Source organism: Besnoitia besnoiti, chromosome VIII, assembly GCF_002563875.1.
Source record: "Besnoitia besnoiti strain Bb-Ger1 chromosome VIII, whole genome shotgun sequence".
NCBI classification, from domain to species: domain Eukaryota; phylum Apicomplexa; class Conoidasida; order Eucoccidiorida; family Sarcocystidae; genus Besnoitia; species Besnoitia besnoiti.
Genome location: NC_042363.1, coordinates 2,910,183 through 2,929,112, shown reverse-complemented (window position 1 = coordinate 2,929,112; position 18,930 = coordinate 2,910,183). Strand labels below are relative to the sequence as shown.

At 55.1% G+C, this 18,930-nt stretch overlaps 2 protein-coding genes and 2 non-coding genes across 4 annotated transcripts; 2 read left to right on the top strand and 2 right to left on the bottom strand.

Annotated features, from left to right (window-relative positions):
* Positions 1-356: 356 nt before the first annotated feature.
* BESB_085280 (putative oxidoreductase) lies at positions 357-1,367 on the top strand (the record flags this gene model as incomplete). The annotated part of the gene is made up of 1 exon (XM_029366878.1): positions 357-1,367. The coding sequence occupies one exon, from the start codon at positions 357-359 to the stop codon at positions 1,365-1,367; it is 1,011 nt and encodes a 336-aa protein (XP_029217338.1).
* Positions 1,368-3,304: 1,937 nt separating this feature from the next.
* BESB_085270 (putative heat shock protein DNAJ pfj4) lies at positions 3,305-18,029 on the top strand (the record flags this gene model as incomplete). The annotated part of the gene is made up of 28 exons (XM_029366877.1): positions 3,305-3,508; positions 4,027-4,194; positions 4,778-4,910; positions 5,355-5,441; positions 5,901-5,953; positions 6,243-6,380; positions 6,636-6,682; positions 7,153-7,381; positions 7,638-7,716; positions 7,978-8,147; positions 8,311-8,417; positions 8,779-8,931; positions 9,299-9,401; positions 9,840-9,935; positions 10,208-10,336; positions 10,580-10,796; positions 11,146-11,315; positions 11,657-11,776; positions 12,178-12,331; positions 12,568-12,856; positions 13,916-14,112; positions 14,438-14,640; positions 15,000-15,184; positions 15,551-15,745; positions 16,153-16,426; positions 16,927-17,103; positions 17,648-17,773; positions 17,952-18,029. 28 exons carry the CDS (start codon positions 3,305-3,307, stop codon positions 18,027-18,029), a joined length of 4,281 nt encoding a protein of 1,426 aa, XP_029217337.1.
* On the bottom strand, positions 12,909-12,992 carry BESB_085890. The gene has a single exon. It is a non-coding gene; the product is annotated as a tRNA-Tyr (tRNA).
* BESB_085880 lies at positions 13,430-13,513 on the bottom strand. Its single transcript has one exon. It is a non-coding gene; the product is annotated as a tRNA-Tyr (tRNA).
* Positions 18,030-18,930: the final 901 nt, after the last annotated feature.

Below are 18,930 nucleotides of genomic sequence, written 5' to 3'. Positions count from 1 at the left end.
TGGGGGCCGATGGGGTTTATAGTGATCCAGTGTCGATATGTGCGAAGCTGTCGTTCTTCGTGACGGAACCTGGTATTCAGGCCCTGCTATTTCTCATGAGTTCCATCGCCTTCGTATGTAGCTTGCCATACCTTTTAGGTGTTCACCCGTGGCACCTGCTAACTGTCACGTTGCCTGATCTATGGGGCGAGCACTTTCCTGAATCCTTGTTTGCCGTATGCCCGTATTCTGCCCATGTTATCACATGCGTTTGCATTTGTCTCTTCCTGCACCTGTGGAAAAGAGCTGTGCGCCACCTGGCACATGGCTACGCCTTGCCGAGACGTTTCACCGATCCATCGCGCCCACCTACCTGGATGAAGGACAAAGTTGCAGTAGTCACCGGGGGCAATGCTGGCATCGGAATGGAGACAACCCGTCAACTGGCTCTGTGGGGTGTACACGTTCTGGTCGGATGCCGGCGAGTGGAGGATGTGCAGAAAGTTGCAGATATTGTGTCGCAAGAGCATGCCAGCAACAAGGAACGAGCGAAGCGCAAGGGCCAGGCAGCTCCGGTTGTCCCGGGAGAAATTCATGGCTTCTATCTGGATCTCTGCGATTTCGACTCCGTTCGGCGCTTCGCGGGGTGGGCTCATTCCGAGAGTCGCGGCAAAATCGACATCCTGATGAACAATGCCGGCCTGATGTCCACTGACAAGTTGACCATGGACAAGAATACAGGTTTTGAGAGGCATTTCGTCACAAATCAGCTAGGGCCTTTCTTGCTAACCGATCTTTTACTTCCTGCGGTGAAGGCAGCACACGGACGGATTATTACTATCAGCTCAGCAGCCCATGTGACGCGTAGCGCAACGTTCAGGCCGCTAGACGCTGCATTATCGCCTCAAGCTGCTGAAGCAGTGGCTGCAGCTATGGGGCGGCCGCTCGCAGAATTGCAGGGGGAGCCGATAAGCGAAAAAAACTACGACTCCAAAATAATGTATGGAACCACGAAGATGGCAAACATCTGGTTCACGAAGGAACTGCAGCGGCGGCTGGCTCAAGATCCAAAATGTCGTGTCACCGCGTACGCTGCTCATCCAGGTCTCGTGAGGACAGGATTGATGCTCCGCTATTCAGAGGGGCGCATAACCTGGTACACCGCAGTGTTCGAGGCGGTATACTCAATGATTGCTCCTCTGGTGCTGAAAACTGTTCGGCAGGGGGCTGCCACCCAGCTGTTGCTCTGTGTCAGTGACAAAGAAGAGCTTGAGCCCGGAGCATACTACAAGGATGGAAAAGCGAACTGGGTAGACTACCTTGCCCACGATCTAGAGAAGCAGAAGGAACTGTGGGAAGTGAGCGAGATTGTGTGTGGCCTACGATGAGTGAAGTTGACGTTCGGGCAAGAGGAGCCCGTAACTGCTACCATGGCGAAATATAGTTGCTGGCAATGGCTTTATTCAGGCGCCTCTCGTCGACGTAGTATGTTTTTGCCCGCTCCCGTAAGCCGGTTGCTTGTAAAGGGGCTTCGACTGCTGTGCTGTGCGCTTATTTGGACGGCAGGCGGGATTGAACCGGAAACGATGTGTGGTATCGTTCGCATATGCATCCGCTAAGCCGTGGAGAAATACGTTGCTGTTCGAAGTGTCGTCAAAATCGAACAAGGTATCGCAACTGAAGACTGTTTAAGTTTGGCACGCCTATCACGCTTCGGGCGCCAGCCATGCTCGTCTGTATCACGGTCTGCTCCGCAACAGAAGAGGCAAGATATGCTGAAGTGGCTGGCCATTCACGTGTTGCGGCGTCTCGTCTCGCTAGTGTCGTCCGTCAGTATCTAAGAAAGGGCTCGATAGGAGCGGAGGATGAACAGCGACGTTCTCCGAGTTTGTGCTCGCGGATCCGGTGGAAAGCATTGCCTCGACGTATAGCTTCAAGCCACAATGTTGCCACAGAGAGGAGGTATTTATCTGAGGCCATGCACACCGGGGAGGTATCGCCCTGACAGCATCGATAGCAGGCCGTATGAAGGGGCCAGTATCCGGGGTGCACCGCTGGGGGCAGAGACTGATGAGGAACAAGCACTTTTGGTAACGCCTTCGCTCGAGATACAAACCACATGGCGAGAAAAATCTTCATACCAAGATGACCACTGCATGGCAATTTAGGCTTCCGCGGTGCTGCTCGTGGCAATTCGATGATGAAGACCACGGCTGCTACTATGATCATGGCCGGTGGATCCGACAGGGACTCATGGTGACATGTTCCTCTGCATCTCCATAAAGGGAGCTGCTCAAAGCTGAAGGGACCTGCAGCACTCATTTTCTCCATAGTGTTCCTATTTAAGGTACCCGTCGGCCCCTGGCGCGGGGCTTCCGTCTGGCGAGGCAAGTCTGGGCCCAGCACGGTGTACAGCCCCGAGCACCGCAAGGCAGCGAGGAAAATTTACATCACTGAGTTTGGCACTAAAACTCTTAGACTATTCTAACCGTGAAAGGCTGCGAGGTAGCTCGACATGTGCTATCCCAGCTCTCTGAAATTCTCAGTTCCCTTTTGATCTGAAAACCTCGTCGTGCCACCGTAGCGCGCATGCAGTGACCACGTTTTGTCTGGGCGGGTGATCTGGTTTCGAGCTGTACTCCTCCTCCTCGCATTTTTGTTCGATGCAAATTTTTAGCCCTCAAGGCACCTGAAGCTCTTGTATCTGCTGCTTTTTTTTCTTTCCTTTCAGCCTTGGTGGGTAGTCACTTGGGTGGCGGGATGGTGTCGTATGAATTCGGAGTTGGCCTCTGCTTGCATGCTGCCTAGCCAGCATGGACTGGCTGAATTTGTCTCGTGCATGGAGTGTTCGTTTTTCTTGAAGTACGACCGACTCTTTCCATCGTACCTCGTTTGTCCTTTAATGTACTGGATGAATCGGCGCGTGAGTGTTCGCTTTAGCGCATATTCACATGTTTTGTCCCCGTATCTCCGCGGATTCATCGTTGCAGCCCCAGCCACGGCTAATCAGAGAAACCAATGATGCATAGAACTCCAAGGATGATGTCGTAGTCCGCCAGTCGGCATTCATATCCCTACTAGGTGACCTCTGCCCTTCTTGTCTGCATGAACATGGGGCTTCTTGAGTGACTATCTAGAGCCCGACTCATCGTCAAATGTGGCACCGTTCCCGACTGCCGAACCCCGTGCGGGTGGTGGCCGTGGCACTAGTAGTACGGGCACTGTCTTCGCGTATGGCTTCCGCTGCTAAAGGCCTCGAAAGGACATAAAACAGTACAAAAGCATTTGGCTCGCTGTTTTGCTCAAGAGCCTCGGCTTCTTCACAATGGGTAAAACTAAAATTTACTCCGTTGGATTCACCGTGCATGAGGCTCAGAGTCTCATCACGGACAAGGGCCAACCTGTTGATCCACTGGTCGTCGTCCGGTGCTGCGGACATGAGTATCGGACAGAGGTGAAATATGCCAAATCGAATGTGGTGTCCTGGGATGAATCCCACGCATGGACAGATTTGTGCCTTACGGATGAGGTGAGAGCAAGCGTAAATCTCGGATATAGCGCGGTAGTTCCCCTGCGCAGTTTAAAGGTTTTCCTATACGGAGCTGTATGCTGCGTGAGGACCATAGAGTAGTATACCGGGTTGGCTTGACACAGGCGATCGTGCCGTGATGTACATTGTGTGGTGTGAAATCCAGTCACGCAAAGCAACAGGCGGCACATGTATGCAGTCCGAGGGACTTGCGCCGCCGGCCGAAGTCAGTGTTTTCGGCATCTGTCCTGGCCTTGGCTGCCTTAGTTCGTGATCCCCTTTTTTGCTGGAAAGTGCATCATGACGTGCACATCTCCGATAACGATGGAGGAGCCCTGCGTGTGATTATCGTGTGTGTGTGCCTCGCAACACGGCAGGCAGATGCGTAATCCAACGAAGGTGACTTGCTGACTTCGCTGTGTTGTCTGTATCTGTGCATGAAAACCGTGATCGAAGTTATGACTGTTCGCGACACCCGCCTCGTGTCAAAAATGGATCTAACCCGTGCTTGCTTTCAGGAGTGGGAGGCCGCCTATATCACGTTCGAGGTGCAGGCTGCGAATGCCTTCTGGAGAAACACGCTGCTGGGCGTGGTGTCCGTACAGCTTCGGCTGATTCAGTTGCGGAAAACACACCAGATTCGCAAGGCGCTGCCGCTCCAGCATCCTGAAGACACTGAGGTCCATGTAAGGCTGCGACTCAAAGTCGCGTTTAAGTCGTCCTATGTGACGATCATTTGTAGCGATGGGGGCCACTACCCGATGTGGCTGTGCCCTGGGCGTGATCGGCTGGTTGTCGCTCCAGCGCCGCTGGTGGAAATGACGGGGTCTTCACTGCCATTGGGATGGGCGGCTGTCTCTGGGGTGCGTCTCCGCATACAAAGTGATGCCTCCACAGGAAAAAGCCTCAAGCCGTCTTGAGACCTAGCTCACGGCCACGTGATCGATGCGTGGATCAACGCGTCTTGGAAAAGCATTGATTTCTGCTCGCCATCCCGGGGAATACCACATTATGAGGCACCCCGCAGCCGCGTTCTCGTGGATTCTAGAAATTAAATGTTTAGATGATTTTACGGTGGATCGTGTGACGCAGCTCTTGAGGTGGTGGCGTCACCATTCCGGAGGTTGGCATTTCTATGGTCTTGGGCGGGAGCTGCGTGCCGTAACCGTAGACGGTTAGGGCTGCCTTGGCTGTTGATTCCTGGTGCTGAGGTATGACCGTATCACTTGTACTGATATGCGGTTTCACCTTTTGTGCGCCTCTTTTCAGGGTAGTTTGCGCGTCACGATCTTCGCGTGTGCTCCTGGAGAAGCGCCGCCTAGCCCGGGCGAGGAGGAGATCGTTGAGGAAGATGAAGACAAGGACTACGATGACCTTCGCAAGGCAGTCATCGACACGAATCGTAAGAACCGATTACGGTGGGAGGTTGTTTCTCGGCGCGAGCAGTTAGGACCAGGGCAGCTTTGTTTGGTGGGCAGACAGAGTGGGACCTGGGGATCTGACGCTGAGACAGAAACTCTGTTGCCGGCTTACTAGTCAAAGGTTGTGAAGATGCTCCCTGCTCACCGGGGCGCGCTCTGTGAGCTGGAACTCTCTTCGTAGCCATGAACTCGTGCTCAGGGACGAGGCATGTCTTCGCCGCTCCAAAGAGAGCGTGAGGGTCGACGCAGATGTGCCCCCGTCGCCGTCGCAGGCAGCTAGTGCGCAGCTGTTGTGTGCTAGGATAGAGGCCTTTTGATGACGAGGAGGTGACCTTAGGCTGTCTTGTTGTCGCTGGGAGGCGTTGCCAGCCGGAAGGCGCACGCATTGTGATTCCCTGTGGGACGCCTGGTTCTTATTTTTTCAGAGGTCTTGACGAGGGAGGCTGGATCGCGACTATTCCACGTCTACATTACAGCATACCGAGTCGAAGATCTTCACCCGGGCAGCAAAGGTCCGAATAAAGCCTCTCCTACAGCTGTAGTGGGCAGCTAGCTTGTTTCTGCGTACTCTCTCCTATCCGTATCTCATCGCTATGCACACCTCCGTCTGTCGGTCAAGTGATTACGAGCTGCTGTGTAGCATAGAGCAGCTGCTTTTCGCAGCCGTGCTTTTGAGGGAGACTAGGTCGTTTCGTGGATCTCTGCGGTTTGCCGCGCACGTGTTTCTTCGCCGGCGTTAATCTCTCATCCGCATTGATGGTCGTTAGGCTTTTCTGGTGGAGCTCAGGGTTTCATGCTCTCACTTTTGTCAACGGCGCTATATCGCTGCCAACACGGTTGACGATATCTGCATGGTTTTAACGGGAACTCGTTTCTGATAGGGATCGACCCCTGTCAGATATGGTCGCGCGTCGTGTGACAGCGCGCGAGCTATCAACGCGTTGGGAGCTTCGGCTGCTGCGCTCTTGCAGGCACACGCGACCCCTTTGTAACATGCGAATTCGCGGGGAGTAAACTGAAGTCGGTAGGTAGTAGTCCGCGTGCGAAGGAAATATGAGACGGCCCCTGTGTGCGTGAGGGTCGTCTCAAGGATACATGACGTCTCGCGTGAGTCTCTTATTAGCGAGCACGCTAGTGGGAAAGCAATCCAGTCCCTACTCTGAAATCGTAGCGTTGAAGCCTTTCCATGGCGAGCAACTGCGTCTATCGAAAGTTGTGGCTAGCATCTGACAGCCGGCCTTGCCGCTCCTCGCCGTCAAAAAAGAACAAATATCCGCTCCTCCCGTCTGTCTTTTTGTTCTATTGTTCACCAGACTCAAGCGCGGTCCTGCTGCGCCCACACCTTCAATGAATGCTTTCGCATGCCAGTAGTGACGCCGCTTCCTGAAGACGCGATTCTCGTCAAGGTCTGGGACTGGAACTTCATGGGTGCCGACGAGCTCATAGCTGTGGTAAGTGCAGTCGACGGAAAAGCGGTCATGAATGTTTCTTTCGCTTTTCGATAGAAGTCGAAACTTGCACACGTCTGCTGTGGAGGACCGTCGCCATTGGATCGCCTCAGTCATGGCCACTTCGGTCGCACCGTTGGGCAGCTGACAGAAATATACCTTTTGCGGTAATGCGGATGAGCGCTGTACCTTGTGACACCTCGCTTTCTACTTGGCCTCATTGAACGCGGTGTATGCTCGATGCTGTGTTCGCTGTAGGGAAGGATCTCTTTCTCGGAGTTGCGCACGCGCCAAATGCTCCCAAGGTAAGTTGTACCGCAATACGTCTTCAATGCGGATGACGATATTTCCCCTTTTTTTCGTTTGGTACCGATTCTTGGTCATGAGATGTGCCGCTAGCCCTGGGAGGCTGGCCTCGCTCCCGGGTCTAGAAATTCGGGGTTGTCACGTCTCTTCGGCTCCGAGCGTTCTCTCCTCGCCGTAGCCACGTGATTCTCGTGGCGGCGATAGAATCCGAAAAGGCTGATTGACTGTCGTCGCTTTTCAGCGTTAAATCGCAGCTGCACGCTGGTCAGCGCGTCTGTGGACACCACTACTGTCGCGTTACCCGGTCTGGGCTCGGCATCAACGATTCCTTCGTCGATTATGCACTCGCCCTCGTCCTCTTGGTGCACCATCTAGCGATGTGGCGGCGCCCAGTCGCTGCTTTTGAAAAGAGGCCGTGTGGGATTAGCTGAGTATGTGGCGTGTGTCGTGGCGCTGTGCTGTTTGCAAGGTGGTTCAACCTCTACGGCTTCGATGAGGGAGAAGTCGCGCAGGCGACGCAGGTGGCAGGCCAGGGCGGGCGGCTCGTTGCAAATTGCTATCTCGGTCGACTTCTGTTGAGCGCCCGAGCCGAGCGTCTGTCGAAGGAAGATGATCTCATGCCTGCCCACACCGTTGCAGCGCGCCCATATGAAACTCCTCCTGTGATTCCCCTTGCTATTCTTGCGGACGTCTACGAGGTATGCGGTGCACGCCCGAAGAGCTCTGCCTCAGGCCTCATCGTTATTGTCACGAACCTTCCTATTCGCCATCGCGCTCTTCCAGCGGACCTGCAGCTGATTTCGTTTTTGGGATTCTTCATGTGAGATGGTAACGGAGTGACACGGCCGCCGTGCGCTGACTGTGGAAGGGAGTGGGGGCGTCGGGCTTCGCACAAGGGACGAGTCTACGTAGCTGACGTAATCCGTAATTGCATCTGGGCTGGACTTCTCACAGGTACAAGGCGCGCCAGGAGAGAAGGTGTCTGTGGAGGTCTGGTGCGGTCCCGCCAAGGCTCGTACCAAGTGGGTGACCGGTAAGTTTTCTCGGCGTGCAGAACCCTCCTTTTTTGAGCGTGAGAAGCATCGTCGCGTGACAGTGTCGTCAGTCTCTGCTAGACGCGTTGAAACACGTACGCGTGCAGCTGCTACTGCATATCGCCTCGCGGGTGCGCGGATGTGGCAGACAGCCTCTTGCTGCGTCCGAAGCGCCGAGGACAGGAGCAGTGCACAGGCAGATTCGCCTGCTTCCCTGCAACTGAGGCGAATGCGTGGACACGATCTCTGCTGTGAGTCAGGACTGGAAACCAGGGCAGCGCAGAGGGCGGGAGCGGCGCCTGCAGCAGTCAGTCGCGCCCTTGAAGGAGCCCTAGGGGTTGCCAACTACCTGTTAGGGGAGCAGCCAGGCGGAGAAGACCGCTTTCCTTTCGAGCATACTGAAGGAAGAGTCGAAGAACTGCGCCTGGTCGTAAGGCGAAATGGGATTTCAATATTTAGGCTTCGGAGGAAGCTCACCTCGACTGCTGTGCATTGAAGGCGGAGGAAGCGTGCGAGAGCGGCGCCAGACCAGGGCATCGGGGTCCGGCGTTGTTAGAGAATTGTGAGTTAATGGCGTTGTTTGCTATGTGCAGGCGCCAGAAGATACAAAACAGCAGTGGGACGTTATCATCAGTCTACATGCCCGCGGCGCCACCAAAGGTTTCCTGGGCGATACGCGCATCGCCTTCCAGAGACTCAAGTATGGCTAAAACACAGAACGCGATCACGCAACGACTCGCGTCCTCTTGGTCGACATGGCTGTCATAATGAACGCACTTTTCCTAAAATCCGCAGGGGGTGGGAGCTTCTGGAAGATGCCTGGCAGCGGCGCCTGAGACCGAGAGACGTTTCCGATTGTTCATCATCGTTCGCGCACTCAGCCAGTTTCCTCTGCCGGCTACGTTGTCTCTGAGGGCAAGATGCATTTGCGTGGACGCCGCTCCATTCTCGGCGCCCTTGCTAGGCGAGGCGAGTGCCTCCAAGAAAGTCCTTCTCGCCTGTTTGCGATCGGCTTCGGACGAAGCAGGCTGTCTCTTGTGTTCCGTTGCTGCCTGCTGCAGGATGTCGAAGTTGCCTTTGCATGTGCAAAACAACCCCCGCGCGCCCATATGGGTTCCGCTTTTTTTCACGCCGCCTTTCGAAAGTATGAAGCCTCCTCCGGCTATTCTCATGTGTATCGAGAAGTCCAAGGTCGAAGCTATTGCTCGTGCCAAGTGAGCTGCGGGCAGATATCGTTAGCGGGGCGTCTGTGTGGCGTGTAGACCGCCCAGGTCGCGGGCGTGGTGCAGCGGATGAAATGACGCGAACAGGCTTGATGCGTTCTCAAGCAGGTGCTGTAACACGGATGTGTGCGTGAGTCGTTTCCGATTATGCTTCCGTCTCCGCCTCCGTTCTACAGCGTCCATCTTCGTGTCCGCAGTGAGCTTCCTTAGCTGCGGGGGGACGCCTGCACAATGAGTTCGTCCCGCGTGGCCTGCACCTTTCTTCGTCAGTAACATCTGTCGGCATGGAGATCGAGGGGCGAGCATTCTGACGTCAAGACTCCGACTTTCTTTTCATGTCTGTGTTTTCTGTTTGCAGGCGGAAGCACGTGAGCGCAGTGGAGTACCAGCTGCGGGCATATGTGTACGCCGCTCGGAATCTCTTGTCTCCGAGTGGAGCACTGCCGAATCCGTTCGTCCAGGTGAGTCGAAGCGGCGACCTTCTCTTGGGCGTCAAAGATGCAGACCGTACTGGCAATTGGCATTCAGGCTAGCTGCGATCATACTGTGCGTGTTTCGACGCCTCTCTCCGCTCTGTCGCGCAGCCCAGATCGAAGGAGTGCGTGGAGGGCTGACCCTGTCTCCCTCTCTGTCGCCTTTCCGTGTACTGGTGCGCCGTCAGCGTACCTTCACGCGAGGCGCGAGGCCGGATGGTCGGCGGCTTGCTTGAGTCTGCGACCTAACACGGGGAGTCTACGGGACGGGCGTCGGGAACGACAATCGAGGGGAGAAGGGGCCAGCACTGACTCGGTTTCTGGAGTGAGCGCCGCCAAACGAGTCCTTTCTGCAGGCTACGCTGTCCCAAGACCACCACTGCCAAGCTGGCTCGGTGTGCAGCGACGTCTTCGTGTGTGGCTCAGGTGGCCTGTGCGGGGAACGCACGGGAGACCGATGTCTGTGAGCAGACGTCCTGCCCTGTTTTCATGGACTGCCTCCTTCTCGACATCACGATGATGGTAAGACACGCGTTTTTCTGTGGCTCGTGTTTCTAAACAGAATGTGACCACCAGAACGCGCGAATGCCTAAGGGTGTTCGCTTTTTCTATACGCCATATTGCGGCGTTGTCGTCTACGTGAGCCTAGACCAGAGGGCGGGCCGCATCGCAGCGTGTTGCCTTGGATGCAAAGCTGGGAACATCGCTATGGAGGCGCGTTCCATCGTGGACGCTAGGAACTTTGAATCAAGGATTCGAGGCTGCGTCTTGCCTGTTTGTCTATCCGCTTGCAGACGGACCCCATCACGCGCTTGCCCACTGTAGCACCCATTACGGTCACGCTCTACGAGCGGCGCTCGTGGGGTACCCAGTTCCTAAGTCGCGCGACCTGCCGCTACGACCGACTTCGAGGGCGACTAAAGGTGCGCAGCTGGTCAGGTGCCTCTACTCATAGATATATATATATATACATATTCTATACATATTCTATACATATGGCAATGTGCATCACGTGCAAGCGTCGCGTGCCGTCCCTGTGCCCTGCCGGCGCGCCGAAGAAGGCGGTCTCCTCATCACTCCTCATGGGCCGGTGGTAGGAGTTGGGGGAGGCGAAGGCGGCAGCAGAGATGCACCCATTTCTCGTAGGGGTGCTATCCTCTGTTCAGGCTGGAGAAGCTCCGACGGTGGCAGAGCCGAGGTGGATCAAGCTGCGCGGAGGCAAGTACGCGAACAAGCATCTAGGCGACGTTTTGCTGATGCTGGAGCTCATCCGGAAGCGGGACGCCGATATGATTCCTGCTTTCCCTATGCGCCCGGTGGTGAACATGTGCCGACTGTCGTTCTCCTGTCTGGGCCTGCGGAGCATGTATATGACATACAGAGGTAGGAGTCTTTCAAACACGCGTGCGCGTCATCGCGTTGGCACTCGTAAGATGTAGTGCACGTCGAGTACATGTCGATTCTGCGTCAAGCCCCAGACCCAGAGAACGAGTGGCCTCGGAGGAGCAACACTCCGCGAGGGGTACCGATGCCGCCATGGTCGCTGGTAGGGGCAGTGCCGCACGAGGAATCCAGTTACTCTGATACCTGGCGTTGCTGCCCGTCCTCACTAGTCCCAGTGGTGTCTTCTGAGACAGTTCGACGCTTGGCACCAGGTAGGCAAGTATGTCAATCTTCATTATATTGATCACCTCGTCCCAAACGCCTAATATTGCCTTCGCATGTGCTGCAGCAAAGCGGCTGGACTACCCAGCGATCCGCAGAAAGGACAAGAAAGGGACGAACTTGCGGCGCATACGGGCGCCTCTGGTCCTGGTTACCATTTCCTCTTTTGCTTCTGCCGGCCGCGATACAAATCAAGCAGTTCTCCGTTACGAACGGAATCTGCGCGAGGATCCAACGGTACGCTTTCGGATGCTGCGAGAAGCATGCTAGCAGAATTTGTCGGCGATGCTGCATTCACGACTTCTTAGAGCTTACGATACGGTTCAGTTAGCGTGGTCGCCAGCTTTTGCGCAGGTGCATGCAAATATGTTGAGAGACTGTGCCCCGATTCGAACGCCGTGGAACAACCGGTACCCGCAAGGCGTGGTGGCGCGGGTTGGGAATGGATCTTTGCTGTGCGTCTGTGCCCGTCTCACGGCGTATAAAGTGGCGCGTGACGAGTTACAGGAATTTTTCCTGGCATATCGATACATGCAAATCGGAACAGCGGTTTCTTCTCTGGAGCAATGTGTGTTCAGATCGTGAACAAGCAGTGGTCGACTGTGACGAAGGCAGCAAACACGGATATTTTTAAGGTGGCTGAGATGGATATCGACGTGCCAGTGGACCCCGTTTTCGATCCTCGCTTGGTTGTGCAGGTGAGGTTGAGCGGGAATTGCTGGGGCTCGGCAGATTCCAGCCCGTCTTTTCTTGTTTGTAGTTCTGTTCTAAGTGGTCAAGAGCCGTGACAGCTCCCCCGCCGAGCCTGTCTGCTTGCCTGTGCGCGCGGTGTCGCTTCACGGAGTAATCAGCGGCAGTGTCACTCCTGTTCTCTTCGGCCTGTATTTTGTTGGAGCCTGCGCGTTCAAGCGTGTCGCGTTCGTGTTCCCGTACTGACTTCTGCATGGGGCAAGAGAACGCCGTTGTTTTTTGCCTCCCCAGTGGGTGGCATTGTAGTCACTAGACGGCTTCGGCATGTTTCAGTCTGTCTCCAGAAAGCGTGACCGTGATCTCCGGTGTTGTGCCAGCGCGCATGTCTTTGTTGTGTGTGGTCGCGCAGGTGTACGACAGGAAGCAGAAGCCGAAGTACTTCATAGGGGAGTTTTCGATGTCTCTCGTCCCTCTGATGCCCTGGGTCCTTGACCAGCAAAGCGCCATGGAGGCAGTCGCTCCTCTGAATGATTTTACGGATACCGTGGATCTAAAGCACCTGGGTAAGTCGAAAGATGCCCCGTTGTGCCGGTTTGTTGCGTATGATTCTGTTCTCTCCAGGGACGGCTCGCTTGTTTGTGGCGTTCTCAGCCTGCTAGTCATCGACAAAAGGGGATGCGCGCTCCTGCGGACGGCCTTGTGCGTGATTGTATGTCTATTAAATTATCCACTAGATATCTCTGGAATCTATTCTTGATTCTGGACGCTGCTTTGTCACTGTCATTACCTGAATTACAAGGCGGCTTAATGCGCGGTGTGCACGGAAAGGACAAAAGCCGATGGGGCGGCCAAATTGGTTTGGAGGCCCTGAGCACTGCCGACCGCGAGACTGCCGACGCCTTCAAGGAGCAGGCTCGGGCCATGGCGAGATTTGCAGCGTATGACCCAGACAACAAAACCTTTGCAGAGTCCTGGCTCCTTCCCACTGGGCTGCCGAAGGTTCTCGTGCTGAGCTACGCGGTACCCGGCGTCCGCTATGACGTGATTTTCTCCAACATGTTTACCCTCAACGTATACATCCCCGCCAAGTAAGTTTCAGTTATCGTCCTCTCGCCTTTGGTTAGAGAAAAGCATGCAACGTCCGGTGACCCGAAATCGAACCGCAGACCAACAGATGTCTGCGACTTCTACAGTCTGCCGCTCTACCAACTGAGCTATCACCGGTGCCTTTCGTGGGAGACCGAAATCCTATGTTTGGGGACAGATGAGTTTCTGGGGGTGTTACAGTCATTACTAATCTGCTTTCTCCAATACCATATTTAGTACCTTCATTACTCGGTGAATACTATGTATTTGATGTAACATTAAAACGACTCTTACTGGCTGTATGACGTGGGGATCCGTGTGACTGAAGAACCTTCCGGTGGGAAGCCGACGGCGGCCGTTGCTCTCGCGAAGCCGCCGATATCATCTTGCGTCTACGGTTTGAGATCGAGACGCCAGCGGTCCTGAAGGATGGTTCTTGAGGTCTTTGGGCGGGCCTGGGGACTGATAGGAGCATCAGTGAAGATCTGCCTTATCCATTAGCGCCGCTGAGCTTCCTCACGACTCCCAAGCTATCGTTGTGTTGCTCATGAGCAACGTGTCGTGCGAGAATACAGTCCGGTGACCCGGAATCGAACCAGGGACCAACAGATTTCTGCGACCTCTACAGTCTGCCGCTCTACCAACTGAGCTATCACCGGTGTGGTTGTGCTGCCGGGTGACGGATGTCATCGCTCGCTGCAGGCGTGGGGGGGGGGGGGGGGTGCGAGGTGTTTTGCAGAAGCTGGCAGCTACTCTGAGGGGCGGATAGCTACGCTGCCGGTTATCCCAACTGTTTCACTTGCCAAGTTTAAGGTCGCTTTTTCGCCTTTGCTGGACCCTCTGTGGCGAGGGGTGCTGCGCAGGCCGCCTAGGCTTAGGCTCGAAAGTTTGTGAAATCAGGGCACCAGGGACAACGGCGGCGGTGATATAGGTCCTACACGGGAGGGTGATGTGTCGTCTTTCATTCTTGGAGGTAGCGAGGAGACTCATACGGACGTTCGGTTAATGTATCATGCATACATGACCTGTCACTGTTTGTGGTGGTGTGTGGTGTTTCACAGGTTTGTTTTGTTTGCGGAAGGGAAGCGGGCAGCAGACAGGAAAACAAAGGAACAGTACGCCAGGCCTTCCGTAGATTCGACTCTGGAACAGTTCCTCGACGATATTATATATCCAGCTGATGGCTTGAAGAAGGCTGTTATGGGCGACGTGGACATCACTGGCTACGTGAAATTTTTTGTCAATATAACTCATCGCGGTAAGAAGACTCTGTTCCCACGCTTCCACTTTGTTGGGGTATTATTCAAAAATGAAGAGCAGCGGAGGGGCCCTAGCCCTAATTAAGCTCTTGATTCCGCATTGTATCGCGCCCAGAGCCTCACCGTTCCTTCGGATCAGGTCAACCGCTGAAGATATTTTGTAGAGTCCGGGGTCGCTTTTCCTGGGCGGCGGAGCTTGTGCTTTTACTGCGGCACTGAGTTCGATCCTGATGGCGAGTACGCCGAAGTTGCTACAAGGGCGACCCCTTCTTGTTATAAACGTTCAACTCTACTGGTGTAACGCCTCCGCGGCTTTGCCTGCAGACCAGCCGAATCCACACGTTGACCAAGAGGCTGTGGAATGGACGACGAATGAACGGAAAATGCGGCGAAACCTACGAGGCGAGGAGGCGTACCCCAAATTGGTGAAGATCCGGGTCTACGTGATTCGGGCCATCAGCTTGAATTTGGGGGACCAGCGTGTGGCTCCGAATCCGTATCTGATCTTCAACTTGGGAGACAAGACGGTGAGAGTTGCCGAAGCAACACGCCATTCAGTTCAAAAGCCTTTGTAGGCGGTGTAGCCCAGTCGAGTCACAGCCCTCCTGTGGAGGCTTTGCGTGTTCTAGCTCCACGTGCTTATGTCCGTCGCGGGAGCCTGCTTTGGGCCACGTTGTAGTTCGCGCGGACGCCGTAATGCAGATAGAGGTTCGCCTGAAAGGTTCCAGCAAGGGCACTGGCGAGAGTTTGTGACCAGGTGGACTGCCGTATGGCAGAAATTGCCGCTGTGTGGGTCCTGAGGTTCGCTCTGGTCTAGCGTGCTCGTCGCGGGAAGTCCGTTCATCAGGTCCAGCGTAGGGTTGTGCCGCTGCGAGGGGTGGTGCAGGATACACTGCGGGCAGAAGCGAAGTCGAACACCTACAATCCTGAATTCTTCACAGTTTGGGAGAAAGACGTAATGTTCCCCGATGACTCCCAGTTCGAGCTGCAAGTGTGGTCGGCCCATGAGGGAATGACGGGCGGCTTGAAAGACCTCTATGTCGGAAGCACCTGCATTGACCTGGAGGAACGGTATGTGCGCATGCGAATCAGGTTCGAGTCACAGTCAGCACCTGGAAACCCGACCTGTTCGGATTTGCTACGCATTACGTTTGCTGCATCGTCCACGAGTTTGGTTTTTTCCAGTTTACAGCGCAGGCGCCAGTACGGATATTCGCTCACGACGCGATGAGACAGTGCCAGTGCGTCTGCTCACCCCCGCTCTCCCTACCCTCCTTGCGTGCCTGTTTTGACCTGTGCGCTGAAGTGGGCGAATATCTTCTGTGGGTGAAGGCATTACGGGGGGCTGGTCGGTTCCGCTCTGCTTCTTGCTTGGAGTTGCCGTATGACCATGTGTTCTCTTTTTTTGGCATGTGCTTTCTGTTCGATTTCGCTCAGGTGGTTCTCGAAAGAATGGCAAAAATTCATGTCAAAAAATGAGGTTCCGATGGAATACCGCCCGCTGCGACAGGTGCCTGGTGGGCCATTCAAAGGCAGTGTTGAGATGTGGGTCGAGCTCTTGGACTTCCAGAAGGCTGGCGAGGTACCCAAATTCGATCTGCAGAGTCCTGCAGCGACAGAAGTTGAAATAAGGTAGGAGTGGGCGGATATTAGGCTGTGTAGCCGTGGCGAGTGCGTGGGTCGGCTTTGCTACGGTGAGTGTAGCCCTCACCCGCCTTCTTCAGTGTCAACGTGACATCCTTGCTTCTTTCGACTGCAGGTGATTTTCGTGTTTAGCACGGCGTGCAGCGTACTCTAGGGGCTGTAAGGTCTCTTGTTTTCTGGTCACCTGCGCAGATCTGAATCGCGAAGGGCTGGCTGCTGTACAAGCTGGGAACGGCGTGCGCGCGCTTCGTCCTTCGCTCTTTTTGGGTGTCTGGTCACGGTCGTGCGCACTTTGCTTGGGAAACTCAGAAGTGCTGTGATCCAGCGGTGGCCTGCTCGTCCGACTCTTGCGTGCTATACCTGCTTGGTTGTCGCAACTTTTACTTCACTGTCAGGATTATCGTTTGGGGGGCGCGGAATTTGGCCTTCAAGATTCTGGGCAAGGACTACGTTGACGCGGTGATCCGGTGCACGCTGGACTGCACAGGCTACCGAGGCTCCCAGCCGTCTGTGCAGCAGACCGATGTCCACTATTACTCAAAAACGGGATCCGCCATTTTCAACTGGCGCGTAGTGTATTCGCGGGTAGCCATGCCCGTTAGCACCTGCGTACTTCAAATTGCCGCCTACGACAATCGGAACATGGGCGAGGCGACATTTATTGGCGAGGTAAGGTTCTGTTATGCGCGGGTCACTCATGGAGACCGGCGTCTCCTTCAAACGGTTCGTTGCGTAGTTTCCATTTGAAGGGGAACCTGTCCTCTGGTGGTCAGGCGGTATTGCCTAATCTTAGTTTGGCCTGAAAGTAGTCCTTCCGCGGTCTTCTCAGTGTAATTGGACTTGCAGGCGCCCACGAGGGTTCGAGTATTGCCGGCGTGCTGTCTTCTCTGAAAAATGCTTGAGTGAAGAGGGAGTTTCTCTACGAAGTAAAGTGGCGAACGAGCCACGTGACTGGCAGCAGCTTTGCCGCAGAGGCCTCGTGTCGCTTTTTTGCTATCCAGAGCAGTCCCCTGGCTAGGCCTCTCATGCTGGTCTGCAGATGTTTCTTGTATTGCTTTTTCTGGCCGGTCGTTGAAACCGTGAGCGTGAGCTCTTTTCTTCGTCGACGTTTGCTACTCTGATATTCACTAGCGTGGGCAGCAGTGCGTGTCGCTTCTATGCTGCTGCAGGTGAACTTGGAATTGCGGCGGTATTTGGAACGCGTGGCAACTACACTGAACAACATGGAAGTGGATGCGGAGCTGCGGTTGATCAACCGTTCTCGAGAAGGCGCAGACATCGAGACGTTCGGTTATGTCCAAGCCACTCTGCAGTTCATGTCGCAGTCAGAGGCGACGAGCAAAACTGTAGGTCTCACTTTGCGCTGCGCATGCCTTAGCGTCCGCTGTTTCGTTCCAGTCGACCGTGCGACTACGCGGTAGCTGGGCGTGTGCGGCGCGGATTCGGCCGGTGCTGTGCGTGTCATTGCCAGCTGCTAGCGGGGGGCTGGTTGCTGTTTCGGGCCTGCAGCCCTTTTCCACGTCTCCTGTCTCTGATTTTCTGCGTGGCGGCGAGGACGCGTCTCCGCTTTGAAGGGCTGAGCTGCGGGGCACCGAGGAGAAACGGCTAGAAAATCTTGGGAACCCTCTTGCTACGGAACTGAGCCTGGCCAGTCCAGTTTGTTGCCAGCCGCCCCTGCCTCGCGCATTACTCGCCTGAAGTTCTCTAACTGTGAATCAGTGATACGCCTACGGGTCACGAGAATGATGTGTCGGTGTTGCCAGTGTCGAGAGGCGGGAATGGATGTGCTGCTGTGTGGCGCGGGTGCTCGTGTGCTATTCATAACCTTCATGTTAAGTGCATCAAGTATAATGGTATCTAGTGTGTGTTTGAAAAACTGCGTGCCTGCAGGTCGGTCTGGGCAGAGATTCGCCCAATCGCGATCCGCGACTAACGACTCCCCAGGAAGGACGGAAATGGGAAGACGTGCTTGGGTCGGCTGGACTGCGGCTCGACTACCGGCCGCTGTGGTACTGGGTATGAATTTCACAGCTGTCGAGGCGTGTCTCGCCGCGGGGCACTGTCATCTAGGGTTTCGCTTCATCCCTGAAGATACGTAGTGTGTATTTTAGCCGTGTCGTCGGTTTCGGTGTTTGGCGGCGTAACGGATGCGACAGAACCCGACGTGAATGTCTGTCTTGTATGTGTATATCAGGTGCGGGTCGCTGCGGTTGTCCTGCTGGCAATCTGGGTCTTCGTCATCGCCTTCCTCTATCCTTCGCTGCTGGGCTAAACGGACGCCACATCTCGCCGCGCTCGCACTCAGAATCGAATGCAAAAGAGAGCCGAAAGCCGCAGCTCATCCTCGATTTCTTCGCATTCTCACCTGACGGGTTGCTGGATTGGGTGTTTCATTACTATGCGTGCGCGATCGCTTGCGCCGGCGGCGGATGGCGCCCTAACCCCTAAACCCTAAACTGATTCTACCGTAAGAGACGAAGGGCCAGCATCTGTCGCTTTCGCGAAGATGATTTTGGTTGTGCGAGGGTTCCATTTGCAGGAGGGGTGCGCGGAGCGCGTATTCGCTGTATGAGAGCGCTGCGTTTTATCATCTCGCGTATTTGTCCAGTTTTTTTGTAAAGATGTCAAGACGTTCTTGTTAATTCCGATTTGCAACGGCGCCCATACGTTCAAAAACGAAAGGTAGAACCTGCCAGTTTAGTGGCGGCGAGAGTTATTGACCGCAGCTCGCACCACGCTTGCCCGCTGCCCGAGTAGCGAATCACACACGCCAGTGTCTCCTCATGAGTCGGAACGACTTTCTGCCGAGCGCCAGTCGAGGCCCGTTACACTTTTGGTGGGTTTAGTAGTGAAGACATGTATACGCTATCGCTGTCCAGGTCGTCTACGGTATTACATGTCCGCCTTTGCAGCGGCGCAGCGGCGCGGGTCCTCCCGATTCGTGAACCATTCATTCATTAGAGCACACAGTAGATTGAAACGCTCGAGCTGCCCTCACAGGGCCACAGCCGAGGAGTGCAATCACAGAATGCCAAGCGGAATTCTGATACTTGACTTACACAGGTATCGTCGCGTGCAGAGGCGGTGGGGGGCGTTACGAGACAAGTGGAGGAAAGTGGGGTTTGGCGTGCGTGTGGCCTGAAGAGGTTCAGTAGGAGAGAAGAGACGCAGGC